Below are 15,912 nucleotides of genomic sequence, written 5' to 3' on the forward strand. Positions count from 1 at the left end.
AAGGAGCATGGTGACATTCTTACTGGATATAGAACTGCATGTGATAAGTGGGAGGTTTTCGTTGTAATTTGTTTTGCTTTGTTTTTAAGGGCTAGGGGCTAGAGAGATAGTATAGCAGTTAAAGTGCTTGCTTTGCACACTGCTGACCCGTGTCCAATCCCCGGCATCCTACATGGTCCCCGAGTACTACCAGAAGTGATTTCTGAGTGCAGAGACTGGAGTAACCTAACCTATCAGCATCACCAGGTGTGGCCCACACCTTCCAAAAAGGACTGGATATAAATTTCTTCCCAATATAACTGAACCCGGGCAAGGAATTTTGAGCATTGTGAATTTTTCTTTTTAATCTGGCTAGGGGTCTGTCTCATCAAGAGATAAATTAGGCATGTATCTGTCTATTGATATACCCTTAGCTCTTCTCCCTAAAGAAATTTCAAAGAGAAACTAATTACTTGGTATCTTTCTTGCATATTGTAAATAAAGGTATTTTGGGGAAAAGTTTAAAAGTAACAAAGATGGAAACTGTGAGCAGAAATAAGCCCTGACCATCACTGGCTGGAGCCCAATCCTTCCCAGCCCCAATAAGGTTTTAATACTTAGAGTTTATGTGCTGTCTAGATATATTTAAAGGAAAATAAAATATTCCTAATAGCACGGCCAATTACCAGAAAGCAGATGTAGGGAAAGGATGTTTCTTTCTTTCTTTTTTTTTTCTTAATCATGCAGTAGTAAGAACTCAGAATGATTAAGCAATACCCGAGAAGTTTCGTAGTTATGAAAAATAAGCACAATAATGTTCAAACATAGGGAAATTAAAAATATGAGGAAGAAAAATAAGAAGGGCAGCCAGGCATTCTTATGAAGATGAGATGGTGGAAGTAGTAACAAGAAATAGCTAAATGCAGAAATTATTCATAAAAACATAAAAGAAAATAAAAAGTTGAGGAATTGGGAGTCACTTCTTACTTGATCACTTAAATTCCTGTTAATCGTCGATTTGCTCGAGCGGGCATCAGTAACGTCTCCATTTGTCCCTGTCGCGTGCTAGTGTAGCCCAATGGCATCTGTTCGCTCTGGGAACATGAAGAGCCTCAAACCGATCGTTCATGATCGTGATGAAGAAGTCTGACCATCTGGAAGGTGGGCGGCCACGCGGTCTTTTGACATCCCGTGGAATCCAGTCAGTAACAGCTCTAGTCCAGCGGTCGTCTTTAAATCTCATTACGTGACCAGCCCATCTGATTTTCGACACCTTGGCAAATGAGGCAGCGTCCCTGATTCTTGATCGTCGACGGAGGTCGGAACTCTGGATTCTTTCTCTCATTTGAGTGAAACGTGATATTCCAAGCATAGCTCTTTCTATTCTTTGGGAGACCTGAATAGCGTTCTCATCCTGTTTGCGTAGGGCCCAGGTCTCTGAGGCATATGTTAATGCAGGAAGAACAGTGGAATCAAAGAGGAATTGGAGTAAATATTGAAAGTGAGACAGCAAGTATGAGAAGTCTTTATGGACAAACTCAGTGGTAATAGAGAATGAGAGTAAAACCAAAAAACTGAAGTCATTGCTTTACATTTTTTAGATTTTGCATGAATATAAAGAATTTTTATGGTAGGTAAAGACATTCAGAATTCCTTGAAAGGACATTGAACATGTGAAAAGGTATCAAAATGTGTTTTGGGCTGGATAAGACTTAAGGGTGTGTGTGTGTGTGTGTGTGTGTGTGTGTGTGTGTGTGTGTGTGTGTGTAAGAGAGATCAAATAGATTCCTGTAATCTAGATTTTAAAAGTGAGAAATATATTGGGGCTGTAGAGATAGTACAGCAGATAGAGCACTTGCTTTGTATGCTGCAGACCTGGGTTCGATTTCCATCATCCTGTATGACCCCTCAAACCTGCCAGGAGTGACTGCTGAGTGCAGAGCCAGGAGTAACCCTTGAGTATTGCTGGATGTGACCGCAACCCCACCTCTCAAAGTGAGCAATATAATAACATTTGTGGGTTAAATAATCTACCAGCTGAAGGGCTGGAGCAATAGCACAGCGGGTAAGGTCTTTGCCTTGCACGCAGCCAACCCAGGTTTGATTCCCAGCATCCCATATGGTCCCCTGAGCACCGCCAGGAGTGATTCCTGAGTGCACAGCCAGGAGTAACCCCTGTGCATTGCCAGGTGTGACCCAGAAAGCAACAACAACAACAAAAAATCTACCAGCTGGGCTTTGTGAGATCTTAGGGCCAGTCCTTGGCACCTCTGTTCAAAGGCATTTGGAAAATGAGATAACTAGCACAATGAACCTAGTGTTCATAAGAAGTGAATGATATTGGGAACTGGTACTTGGTGATAATATTTAGACACTTAATTTTGTGAGAATTCTGCTGGAAAGTTTGACAAGAATAATACATGGGATGGCAAAGGAATAATACACAATAAAGACGCTTTGAGTATTTAATTGAAAAACTCTTTACATGGCAAAGGAATGGAGGTGGGAAATAAATTTATTATGCTTGAATTATGGAAAAGCTTTTATTTAGACTATGGCTTTATCTTGTTTTGTGTAAAAGGCATTTTCTAGCCATATGATCAAGTCTCTAATTTTCTAATTTAAGATTGAAGAGACTTAAGGTGATAAGAATGAAGTAAAATTAGCTATATATCTTTACTTTTTTTTTTTTGTAATCTGTAGATTGAATTTTCCTTCCTCTATAAAGAAAAATGGGAGCTGAAGCGATAGTACAGCGGGTAGGACTTTTGCCTTGCACATGGCAGACCCAGGTTCTATCTCCGGCATCCCATATAGCTCCCCGAGCACCACTGTGTGCCAAGGACTGGTTCTAAGATCTCACAAAGCCCAGTTGGTAGATTATTAAACCCACAAATGTTACTATATTGCTTACTTTGAGAGGTGAGGTTGCAGTCACATCCAGCAGCCTGAATTGATTATGATTCCTGAGTGCCGAGCCAGGAGTAACCCCTGAGCCTCACTGGGTGTGACCCAAAAAAAGAAAAAAAAAAGGAAAACCGTTTGTTTATAAGGATATAAAAGTCTCACAGTCCCCAAGTATTCATATAAAATATGTAAATAATTTACATGCATAAAAGTATATAGATGTTGTAATTTGAATTTCATTTAATTCATGAAATAGACTTCTTTGGAACTTTTCCTCATTCATAGAAGTAGCTTTAGTAAACTGGAGAGATAGTACAGGGGGTAGAGTTCTTGCCATTACGCACAGCCAACCCAGGTTTGATCCCTTTTACCATATATGGTACCTCAAACCCTGCCAGGAATGATCCCTAAGTTCAGAGCCAGGAGTTACTAAGCCCTGTGCACCTGGGTATGGCTCCAAAAACAAAACAAACAGACAAACAAAAAAGGAGCTTTAGTGGCCCAAGAGCCACAAAGGTGGTTCTAGTGGGTCCCAGCACTGCAAGCCCAAGCACTAAAACCCTCAGGCCTTTACCTCTGGGATGAGTAAGACTGGGGCGGCCCTTAAGCCTTTGAGTGCCTAAACTAGCCCTCCCAATCCAAAATAAAACCACCCTTTGATCTATGAAAATAAACTGCAGGTTAGATTTAACTCACAGGTTTGTTCACCTCTTGTTAGACCAACATTTTCTCCTTGGAAATACAATGCACTCTAGTCTGTTTATCGTACTAATGCCAGATTGAGTTTCTCAAGTACAAGCTAAACTGCATTACTTTGCTTAAATACTTTTAGAAATTCACAATACCAAAGAGGTGGTTTAACAAGTTGAGCACTTTGCATGCTGGAAGCCCAGATTTGATCCTCAGCACTGCATGGTCCCCAGACACCACCAGATGTGGCCGCAGAACTTAAATAAAAAGAAAGAGTATTTCAGAAAAGGAACCCTCACTGCTTTTTCTTTTTCTTTTCTTTTTTGTCTTTTAAATTTAAAGGCACAGGGCCTGATAGGTAGCTCAAAAGGCTGAGCACATGCTTTGCATGTGGGAGGTCCATATTCAACCTTCAGCACTCAGAGGAGTCTGGGAGTAACCCCAAAACTGAACTAACTCAATGAAAACAAAACACTGATTTGTGTTGGCACAGCACAGAAATTAACAGTCTAGAAATTATTAGGTCTGGAAACATGAAATATTGTTTACCATTTGTGTAGGCGTAATGCACTATATTAAATAACTGTAGTCGTAGTAACACATTTATTAGGGCAACTAATTAGGCATCCTCTAATTTTAAAATATTTAATAAAATATAATGCTGATATTCAGCTGTGAAAAGGAATAAAATACTGGTATATGCTACAACAGAAATAAAGCCTTGAAAACATTTTATAAGCTATGTGAAAGAAGTTGGTCACAGAAGGACAAATTTTATTGCATTTATATGTAATTTATATGCAATATATTTTATATACAAAATACACAATTTGCCTAAAGTCCAGATTAGACAAATCCTTGGAGACAGAAGATAGTTTAGTAGATTCTAGAAGCTGAAGAGATTGAATAAAAAGTGACTTCTCAAAGGGTATACATTTTCTTTTTATTTATTTAATTTTTTATTATTTTGTTTTGTTTTGGGGTACACCCAGCAGAATTCAACTGACTGACTCTGGCTCTGCACTCAGGGATCATTCCTTGTAGGACTCGGGACCATATGGGAAGCCATGGATTGAACCCAGGATGGCCATGCTAAAGGAAACTGCCTTATCTACAGTACTATCACTCTGGCCCTACATTTTCATTTCAGGGTGCTTAAAAATGTTCCAAACTTTGTGATAAGTATATAATGAATATACTAAAAGTACCAAAATATATACTTTAAAAGGGTGAGTTTTGGGTCCCAGTTGGCTCGTTGGGGTAAAAGCACCTGCTTTTCAATTGTAAGTCCTTGAGTTCAGTCCCTTGTGCTGCCCCCAGCACAGTCCCTACCACTCTGCTGTCTGGGAATCCCAGCACCAACCACAACACAGCGTAAACTCTCAAGTGCACAGCCAGAGGAGTGCAAGTACAGATAGACGGTGAGATTCTGGTGACCACTGCAACTAAAAAAAGATGTGTAAGTACTACAATCAGAACATTAAGTACAGTCAACATTAAGTACAGAATGTAAGTACAGGCGACCAATAAACCAAACATGTGAATCTGAATCATTCCACCAACAGCAATAGAGGGAAGAACAGAGGGTAAGAGATTAAATTTTATGATGTACGAATTCCTTTTTAATTGTTTCATGAAAAATAAAATTAAAAATCCTGAAGGCACTATGGTCATGATAAAGGAAACGAGAGGGGTAATATAATGAAAAAACAGTTACAAAATTTATTATTTAGGAGAAACAGTCAAGTAAGTGGGCAGTTATAATAGTAAAATAAATGTTGTTACTGGCTTCTACAGACATGATGGAAGAACACAGCAAAAGGTTAAATGCAGTCTTGGGGAAAAGAAGGGAGGCTTCTGGAAAAGAGAATAGCTGAAATAAATCCAGCAGAAAGAATAGCGTTCAGCCAAGTAGAAGCCTTAACTTCTTTAGGAATGTGTCCAAACTTAGAAGTGAAAACACTTCACATTACAGAAACTGTAAGCGGTCCCAAGCAGCTAAAAAGGAGAGGAAAGGGGTGGGGGCGGGGGGATGGTAAAAATGGCTAGAGATTCTGGGGAGGAGACAGTTCAAAAAGCTGGTGCATGCTTAGTATTCATGAGACCCCACATTCAGTCCCCGTCCCCACATGATCTCCCAAGCACTGCGAGGATGGTTCTGGTAATCCCCAGTATGTCTGGGTTTGAGCAGCACTGTTACCTGGCTCATGCACTGTACTGTCAGGTCAGGTATCAAGTCACAGGGAGTGACCCTCAGACCTGAGCAATGCCTGGAAGGTCTTAAAAAAAAAGACTAGAAAGGTAAATAAAGGCTCTATTATGAAGGCTCTCAATATAAGACATTCTATAAACTAAGATCAACTTCAGTTATACTTTCAGTTGTATAGCTTTCAATGCCTACTTAATTCAAAATAATCCTTGATCATACTTAGGTAGCAATCATCTTTGGATTTCTTATTTTTGCCAATTTCTTAAATTGCCTTATTTTTGGGGGAGGGAGACATATCCAGGAATGTCAGAGGTTATTCCTGGCTCTATACTCAGGAATTACTCCTGGAGGTGCTTGGGGATCATAAGTGATGCCAGTGATCTAATCCCCGTTGGACACATGCAAGGCAAGCACCCTGCCAGCTGTACTATCACTCCAGCCCCAGTTGTGCTGTCTTAGATGCTATCTTGCCTACGGGGTCCTTTAGACTGCTTTCATGTTTTCTAATTGTTTTATATTTGTCCATCCAGAATTTTTATGGCATAAATAAGTTCATAAAATGTAGTTGAAAACGGCATAGCACTTTGGAAATTAATTTGTCTGTTTTGTTTTGTTTTTAACTAAACGTTTACTTATATAGGTTAGCAGTCTTCCTCCTGGGAGTTTATCCAGGAAGATTGAAGACTAATGTTCATAGAAAATTCTGTACATAAAAAACTGAAAACTGAACCAGAACTTTAAAAAGTTTTTATTAAAACTTAATCCATATTTTTACTGTTGCATTTATTTTCAATCTCAATGTGCATATGAGCAAAAACTACATATTTTTTAGTAAAATGTAAACTTAATATTTTTAGGTTAAACTTCAGAACAACATATCATATCAGATGGCAGACATACATCATTTAAAAGGTAAGAAACTTAATTACAGATGAAAGATAAAAATCTCTAAATGTCAAATATCCTCCAAAATTAAGAAATTGGAACCAGAGAAACAGTATAGGGGTTGAGGCACTCGTCTTGCCAACTTATATACATTAAATAGTTGCAAGAAAATTATATTTCAACAAGTTTGTTAAATATAAAAGCTCAGGAGACCAGACAGATAGTACAGTGGGATAGGGTGCGTGGCTTGCATTCACCTGACACAGGTTTGATCCCTGATCTGATCGAACCACATATGACCCCACATATGTTCCCTCAAGCCTACCAGAAGCTATCTCTGAGTGCAGAGCGAGGATAAACCCTGAGGACTGCTTGTTGTGTCCCAGAAACCAAAAGAAGAAAAAGAAAGAAGAGAAATTCTTCATTTTTACTGCTAATGAATAACAGTTTCTGAACAAAACTCCTCTTGTGATAAAACATTTATTCTTTAATGTAGAATAAAAAAATTTAATGTTTCATTAGTATAATAAAGTGCAAATTAAAATTTGAGATATGTGTCTTAATCTTTGTAATATATGGGGTTCATGAAATGAAATGTTGTTAAACCAGTTTTTCAAAGCAAACTGAGCCGTAAAATGAGAGGTCATCAAATGAAAATCCTCTACTACATTCTGTCTGATGAAACAATCCTTTTGGGTCTAGGTGTGCTTTGGAAAGATCTTCCAAACTTAATATTTTATATCCCCTTGGAATGAAAAGAAACCCAGATATATTCAGTACTCATCTGGGTTTTTTCCAGATTTCTTTGTTTCATATATACTACATGAAAATATGCATATGTATGAACATTCACTTAAATGAACTGATAGAAGATGACTAAAAACTTTAAAAAACGTTTCCTTGATTAATGAATTATGATTGATTAATGAATTATGTACTGTAAGTTTTAGGTTAGGCATAGAGTGTTCCAATATCAAACCCACCATCAGAGTTGTCAGTGTCCTTCAACCAACCAACGTTCCACTGCTCCTCACCATACCATCATCCTACCCTCTTGCCAAATTCAGTTTGGTTCTGTAGCCAACTTACAGAGCCTGCTGCCGTTGGCCTTTTGTTACTCCTTTACTATGTCTCTTTATAATCCACATATGAAAGAGATTAGTCTGTATTTGCCCCTCTCCCTCTTTGCTCAGCATGATACTTCCTAGTTCATTCCACTAGTTCCATAGCAGCAAACTGCATAATTTAATCTTTTTGATAACTGTTTTTGGATTCTTGGGGTAAATATCAGAAAATGGAATTGCTGGGTTATATGGAATTGCTGGACTATATCGAAACTCATTTGATAATTTTTTAAGAAGTGTCCTTATGGTTTTCCATAGAGGCTGAACCAGACAGTATACCATCACCAGTGGATCAAGAGGTTCCCTTTCCCCCACATCCCTCTCAATACTGGTTGTTTTTACTCTTTTTGAGGAGGTAGAGGTGGGGAGATCATACCTGATACTTCATATGGGTCATTCCTGGCTCTGCACCCATGAATCATATGGAATGCTGGGGATCGAACCTGGGTCAGCTGCGTGAAAAGCAAAGCACCCTACCCACTGTACTCTCTTTGACCCCAGTTCCTGCTTTTTTTTTTATGTGTGCCAGTCTAACTGATGTGATGTCTCATTGTTGTTTTGATTTACATTTCCTTCATGATAAGTGATGAAGACTTTTTCATAAAGTTTTTGGACATCTATAAGTCTTCTTTGAAGAAATGTCTGTTCAGCTCTTCCTATTATTTCTTTTTCATAAGGTTGTGGGATTTTTACTAAATTTTGTAAGTTCTTTAGAGTATTTTGATTTTTAGCCCTTTGTAAGGTGTATGGGGAACAAGTCCTAACCCCCTAGACCATCTCTAAACCTGGCAGCATTTATTTGTAGGGCAAGATGCAGAGAAATGACTAGAAATTATGGGACCAGTGACTTGGATTAAATATTCCCTGAGGAGTACCAGACCTAGCTTTTAGATTATATTTCAGGAGGTCAGAGCAATAGTAAATGGGTCCTGGTTCAATTCCTGATACACCAGCCATTCCCCCTAGTCAGCCCGAGTATAGGGCCAGGAGTAAGCTCTGGGTACCACTGAGTGTGGCCCAAAAACAAACAAACAAAAACTATATTAAACTTGAGCTGGGAATTTTTTGTGATTCATGTATATGCATTATGTCTAAAAGTTTCAGCCCTAGTCCAGAAATTATATTTGAAAGTGGAGTTGATATATGTGGACATAGTATCTAAAGTGGTTGGCAACTAAGTTAGAAATCAAATATAATATAGCACAGCGGGTAGGGCATTTGCCTTGCACGAGGCTGACCCGGGTTCGATTCCTCCGCCCCTCTTGGAGAGCCCAGAAAGCTACCAAGAGTATGTTGCCCATACGGCAAAGCCTGACAACTACCTGCGACATATTCGATATGCCAAAAACAGTAACAACAAGTCTCACAATGGAGATGTTACTGGTGCCTGCCCCGAGTGAAAAGTTGAACAACAGGAGGACAGTTCTACAGTGCTATATATATATATATATATATATATATATATATATAATTTTATATATAATAAAAGTTATAATATGTATAATTTTTTTGGTAGTGGGGGATTGGTTTGCACCACATCCAGTAGTGCTCAGAACTTAACTCCTGGCTCTGCACTCAAGGATCACCCCTGGTGGGCTTGGGGGATCATATGGGGTGCCAGAGAATGCACCTAAGTCAGTTATGTGCATTGCAAATGCCCTACCACTATACTCTTGCTCTAGCCCTCAAACAGGATTTAAAAAAAAAAAAGAAACTTTGAATTCTGTACCGATAGCCAGCATATCTAAAAAGGCTGTTCCTATTTGTGTAGATAGCTTTTTGTACTTTGTCTATAACTTAGCATGTTTCTATATAATAAGAAAAAGGTATAATTTTAAAAATATTTTGAATGAGTTTGCTTATCCTCCTTTAAAAATAAAATTATCTATGCGTTATAAAAGCAATTATCTGTGGTACTAATTATATATAATGTAACTCCCTGAGCAAGTATAAATAAAAACTATTGAGCAACATAAAATTTTTAAAATTTTTATAATCTCTCAATAGGAAACATTAGAGTAAACTTTATTCCTTTGATTCTTACATTCTATGGATAGAACAACTTGCTGAACTTCGTCAGGAGTTTCTTCGACAAGAGGATCAGCTTCAGGACTACAGGAAGAACAATACCTACCTTGTAAAGAGATTAGAATATGAGAGGTAAGACATGCAAGAAGTATATGTGAATCTAGAATATTTGTCCAGTTTTGGACAATTATTTTTTTTCCTTTTTGACTTCTATTTTTCTTTGCTTAGGACTTTAAAATTCCCATTCAGGTTTTTTGTTTTGTTTTTTTCCTGTTCTTCTCTGAAAGCCATAGTCTTTTACTATGATATTTTGGACATTAAGAAAATATCTCTTTGTTGGGGGTATGGTGCCGCAAGCAGGTCAATCTGTACCTTTGAGGTGAGTGCATCAGCAGCCTGATGGCGCCTGCAGACTTCCAGATACCCCAGAATTGCTGCTGTGCCTTTGGCCAGACCACAAAAATTTGGGGCAAAGTTAACCAAGAAAGTAAACAGCCAAAAGTTAGGTATGTGGGAGATACACCCACAAACCACCTCTGGCTCAGTTTTATAATTGGAGGCATGGCCTCTCTGGTTCCTGATCAAACTGCTTAAAGGCCATGATCCCAGAGACTCAGAATCAAATCTCGAAACCCAATGGCTTTTTGGCAAAATGCATCCAGTCCCTGCAGTAGGTTATAGGCGCTGGGCCACCCCAGGTGGGAATAGGTTTCGTGCCTTGGCCTGTTCCCCCTGGCAGCCTGGTGGCCACCATCCTCCAGAGGCCACTGGACAGTCAGGTTTGGGTCCACAGTGACGAGACACGCAGGACCTCACGGGATGAAGGTGGAGCTGGCCCTTTCCTCCCATTCCCAACAAGACCCTGAATCGGCGCCCACTAACGGCCTCTTTGGCTCCTGATCAAGCTGCTTAACGGCCATGATCCCAGAGACTCAGAAACAAATCTTGAAACCCAGCGGCTTTTGGCAGAAATGTGTCCGGACCCCGCCATAGGTTACTGTCGCCAGGCCACCCCAGGGGGGAAAGGGTGCTGTCCCTCTGCCTACTCCTCCTAGGCGGCTTGATGGCCGCCATCCTCCAGAGGCTATTGGACAGTCAGGTTTGGGCCCTCAGTGATGAGACATGTGGGGCCTCACGGGATGGGGGTGGAGCCGGCCTTTTCCTCCCCGTCCCAATGAGATTCCGAATTGCCGCCCACTAATGGCCTTTCTGGCTCCTGATCAAGCTGCTTAACAGCCATGATCCAAAAGGATCAGAAACAAATCTCGAAACCCAGCAGGTTTTGGCAGAAATCCCTCCAGATTTAATTGTTAAAATTTCAGAATTTCAAAATCGCGCGGCCACTACTGCAGCCACACGATATCATATGTTATTCATAACCAGCAGTAGAAAACAAATTGTCTACTGTTGCCTTTTCAGCAGATCTTAGTGTTGGGGTAAAATCCCAAACAATAATGCTGGGTCTGGTGTCAAAATATTGAATGTAATCAAAGTAGAGAGAGAGAGAGAGTAATGTGGAAATCATCTGCCCCACAGGTAGGGGGAGGTTGTGAGATGGGTGTATACTGGGGTTTTTGGTGGTGGAGAATGGGCACTGGTGTAGGTATGGGTGTTTCATTGTATGACCGAGACTTAAACCTGAAAACTTTGTAACTGCTCAAATGGTGATTCAATAAATAAAATTATAAAAAATGAAAAAAAAGGTGAAGTTCATGCCCAATTCAATCAGTTAATCAGTGGCTGAATAAATAGCAGTACTCCTACATTTAAAAAAAAAAAGAAAATATCTCTTTGGGATGAGAGCTGTGTGCTGAAAGTAGATAGAGGACCAAATGTAATAGCCTCTCAGCAAATATGTTGCAAACCTTAATGTCCAAAAGTAGAGAGAAAGTATGGGGGAAGTTGCTACTCTTGTGGCAGGGGGAGGGTTTGGGTGGGGCAGGGGGGGAAACTAGGGATATTGGTGGTGGAAAATATGCACTGGTGGAGGGATGGGTATTCAATCATTGTATGACTGAAACTGAAACATGAAAGCTTTGTAATTGTATCTCATGGTGATTCAATTTTTTAAAAAAGGAAAAAAGAAAATATCTCTTGTAGGGGCTGGAGAGTACAGTGGGTAGGGTGTTTGCCTTGTACGTGGTTGACCTGGTTTCGATCCCTAGTACCCCATATTGTCCCCTAAGCCAGCCAGGATGGATCCCTGAGTGCAGAGCCAGGAATAAGCACAGCTGATGTGCACCCCTCCTCCCAATTTTTTTCTTGCAGTACTTCGTGAATCTTCCCATATAACAGACTGTTAGACAAAACATCCTGAAAGGCCTGAGCTTTATTGAATTACAAATGACAAAGACTGAAAGATTCTTTGGTTCTTTTCAAGGGGCATCCATCCTTAAGGTGAAACTGTCACTGGGAGATGTCTGCAGAGAGGCACAGGGACCAAGCTCTGTGCTTCTATCCTGTTGTAAATGGAACAAGGTCAAAAATCCGTAGACTAGCCAACTCCCTTCCTTACTCCTTTACACTTGTTGGGATAAAACGAAAACCTCTTCTAATAATCTCTTTAAAAACCTTTATTTTTTTTTTTTGCTTTTTGGGTCACACCTGGTGATGCACAGCTGTTACTCCTGGCTCTATACTCAGGAATTACTCCTGGCGGTGCTCAGGGGAACCATATGGGATGCTGGGAATCAAACCTGGGTTGGCTGTGTACAAGGCAAACACCCTACCTGCTGTGCTATTGCTCCAGCCCCTAAAAACCTTTCTTAAACCTTTAGTTCATTTTGTGGTTAAAAAAAATATTTTAAAGGCTATGCACCAAAAACTGGAAACATTTGCCATACTCTACTTTTGATAATTCTGGAAATTGTACCCAGGTCTTTGTATATCCAAAGCAATTTTCTACCACTGAACTGCATTTTTGGTCCTTATCTTATTTTAAAGCATGAATTTCAATCTAACAGTATTTAATACTTTTCCATTTACCTGTAGGGATGAAAATTGAAAATATTTAAAGATATTTTTCTGACAAATAACTCATGAACTCTTAATTTAATCTCACCTCAAAGCTAGAACATCATAGTTTTTCTTTCTCACATAATAATTTATCAACTATAAAAATAAAAAGAATTGGGGCTAGAGGTATATCAGGAATGGTGCTTTCCTTGAATACACCTGACCCAAGTTCAGTCCTCTGCACCCTATATGGTTTCTTGAACCTTGTTAGGAAAGACTCCAGATGGAATGGCACATATCTAGGAGTAAGTGCTGAGCACTTCTGGGTATGATCCAAAAAAATCAAAAAAAGAGAGAATTTGTTCACTCTTAATTTCACTGGCTCATATTTTCAAACATGGAATTTGTGAGACAATTTTTTATTAGGGATTTTTATCCTCTTACCATACACATGAAAGTTTGCTTATCAAAATTATTGTATTGACTTGGGGCCAGAGTGGGTAGGGTATTTGCTTTGCAGCCAACCCAGGTTCAATCCCCAGCACCCCATGTGGTCCCCCAAGCCCGCCATTCATGTAATTTCTGAGCACCACCAGGCCCTAAACCCTCCCCACAAAAAGAAAAAAATTATTGTATTTGCTTATATTGCAGATGTTTCTCCAGAGCCCCACCAAATTTCTAACTTAATTTTTCTGGCATTAAATAAATATTAATTTTAATTTATATAAGCAAATAGGATATTTGATTTCCACTTTTAATAGTGAAAAATAGTATTTCGTATTGTGTTTAACAGTTTTTTCTCACATGAATTGATATGATTGCATGACCAGTGAAAATTTACAATCCTTATATGTTTTAATCTTTGACATTTTTTTCTTAATGAAAACTTTGTGTCTTCTCTATTTTTTATTCCATTTGTACTCTTCATATGGTTTAGCCTTTTATTACTGTGTTTAATAATGTTGGGTGAAACATTTGCTGCTCTTCCTTATTAGCTCTTATATTCTGACTCTTCTCATCTCTGACTAGATTGTATCTGTCTCAGTTTTGTTTCTTTTTTAATTTTAATTTTTAGAGAGTTGTTCACAATAATTTATTACATTCAATATTCCAACACCGATCCCACCACCTTACATCTTCTCACCATCATTATCTGTCTGTTTTTTAAAGTGATTTTCTCTTAATGATTGAAGTTGACTTTGGCAATTCTTTCTTTATAAATGCAATTTATAAAAGTAATTTTTAAAATAATTGTTTTCATTTAATGTTTTTATTAAATTTGCCTTTAAGTATTTTTTATTCTCCATTACATGTACAGAAATTTTCAATATTCTTCACTGTGATCTACTTTTTAATGTCCACTTTGCTGCTAATAAAATCCTTTTTCTTTGTAAATATACATTGATTTCTAGACAACTTGAGTGTGCATTATAAGATAATAAATCTAAAAGATTGACTTTCTTATTTAGCTTTCAGTGTGGACAACAAATCAAGGAATTAAGAGCACAACATGAAGAAAATATTAAAAAATTAGCTGACCAGTTTTTGCAGGAACAAAAGGTAAATGTTTAAAATACTTAGATCATCTACGCTGGAACAATAGTACACTTGGTAGGGCACTTTGCCTTGCATATGGCTCAACCAGGTTTATCTCTGGCACTTCCACTATTTTCTAAACCTCCCTGGGAGTGATCCCTGAGCACAGAGCCCAGAGTAAGCCCTGAGTACTCCTGGGTTTGGCAAAAAAACAAAAACAGAAGATAATCATAATAAATAAATTCAATTTTAAAAGTAAAGTGTGTTTTCTAACCAATCTTGGAAACTTTCATTGTAAAAATGTATTACTATCTAGGTTGCCTCAGTCTAAAACTAACTTGTGTTTTTAAATATATATGTATACATATGCATATAACATACATATATGTGTATATATTTTATTTGGGGTTGTTTTTTTGCAAAAAAAATTTGAAAAAAATTAGAGAGATGTGAGCAGGGAGAAAGAGACATATTCAAGAGAAATCATGAACTTTTCGAGTGGAAAAAAACACAATGGTTTTATTTACAAATTATACTTACATGAAAATAAAGCCTCAGATTTTATTTTAATTTTGAGCTAAACATCTTTTATACATGACTTTTGAAAATCTGCAGTTAATATTTCTCAGATTGTAAAGTGAATAGCATTTTAACAAAATTCTTTTTTTTTTCTTTTTGGGTCACACCCAACGATGCTCAGGGGTTACTCCTGGCTCTGCAGTCAGGAATTACTCCTGGCGGTGCTCCGGGGACCACATGGGATGTTGGGGAATCAAACCTGGTTCAGCCATGTGCAAGGCAAATGCCCTAACCACTGTACTATCACTCCGGCCCACAAAAAATTTTTCATCGTAAATTTTTTTCCTATTTTTATGCTTTTGAGAATTTTTTTTTTTAAATTGAAAAAATTTTCTTAAGTATCATTTGTTTTTGTTATTCTGAACTACTTTTTGAAACAAAATACTACTGTAGCATAGTTTGGGAAATGGTAAATTCTTTTATTAGTTTATTCAGTTTCAATTGATAGATATTATGAAGATTCTGTTATAATCACTTCACTTAACTTCCTGTTAGTCGTCGATTTGCTCGAGCGGGCGCCAGTAACGTCTCCATTTGTCCCTGTCGCGTGCTAGTGTAGCCCAATGGCATCTCTTCGCTCCGGGAACATGGAGGGCCTCAAACCGATCGTTCATGATCTTGACAAAGAAGTCTGACCATCTGGTAGGTGGGCGGCCACGCGGTCTCTTGACGTCCCGTGGAATCCAATCAGTAACAGCTCTAGTCCAACGGTCGTCTTTAAATCTCATTACGTGACCAGCCCATCTGATTTTCGACACCTTGGCATATGAGACAGCGTCCCTGATCCTTGATCGTCGACGGATGTCAGAACTCCGGATTCGTTCTCTCATTTGAGTGAAACGTGATATTCCAAGCATAGCTCTTTCTATTCTTCTTTGGGAGACCTGAATGGCGTTCTCATCTTGTTTGCGTAGGGCCCAGGTCTCTGAGGCATATGTTAATGCAGGAAGAACAGTGGAATCAAAGAGATGTGCCCGGAGCCGGAGGTTCTTCGTCCTCTTAGCTATTTCTTCGACGTTC

General features: G+C 38.7%; 1 protein-coding gene across 2 annotated transcripts in view; it reads left to right on the top strand.

Moving 5' to 3' along the window:
• GOLM2 (golgi membrane protein 2) overlaps positions 1-15,912 on the top strand; it is an 85,056-nt gene that overhangs the window by 21,754 nt on the left and 47,390 nt on the right. For both annotated transcript variants that reach the window (XM_056133867.1, XM_056133868.1), the window contains exons 2-4: positions 6,643-6,697; positions 9,852-9,954; positions 14,247-14,337. In XM_056133867.1, coding sequence (XP_055989842.1) covers positions 6,643-6,697; positions 9,852-9,954; positions 14,247-14,337 — 249 coding nt within the window. The remainder of the gene's footprint in view (positions 1-6,642; positions 6,698-9,851; positions 9,955-14,246; positions 14,338-15,912) is intronic.

This window comes from Sorex fumeus, unplaced genomic scaffold (assembly GCF_029834395.1).
Source record: "Sorex fumeus unplaced genomic scaffold, SorFum_2.1 ptg000098l, whole genome shotgun sequence".
NCBI classification, from domain to species: Eukaryota; Metazoa; Chordata; class Mammalia; order Eulipotyphla; family Soricidae; genus Sorex; species Sorex fumeus.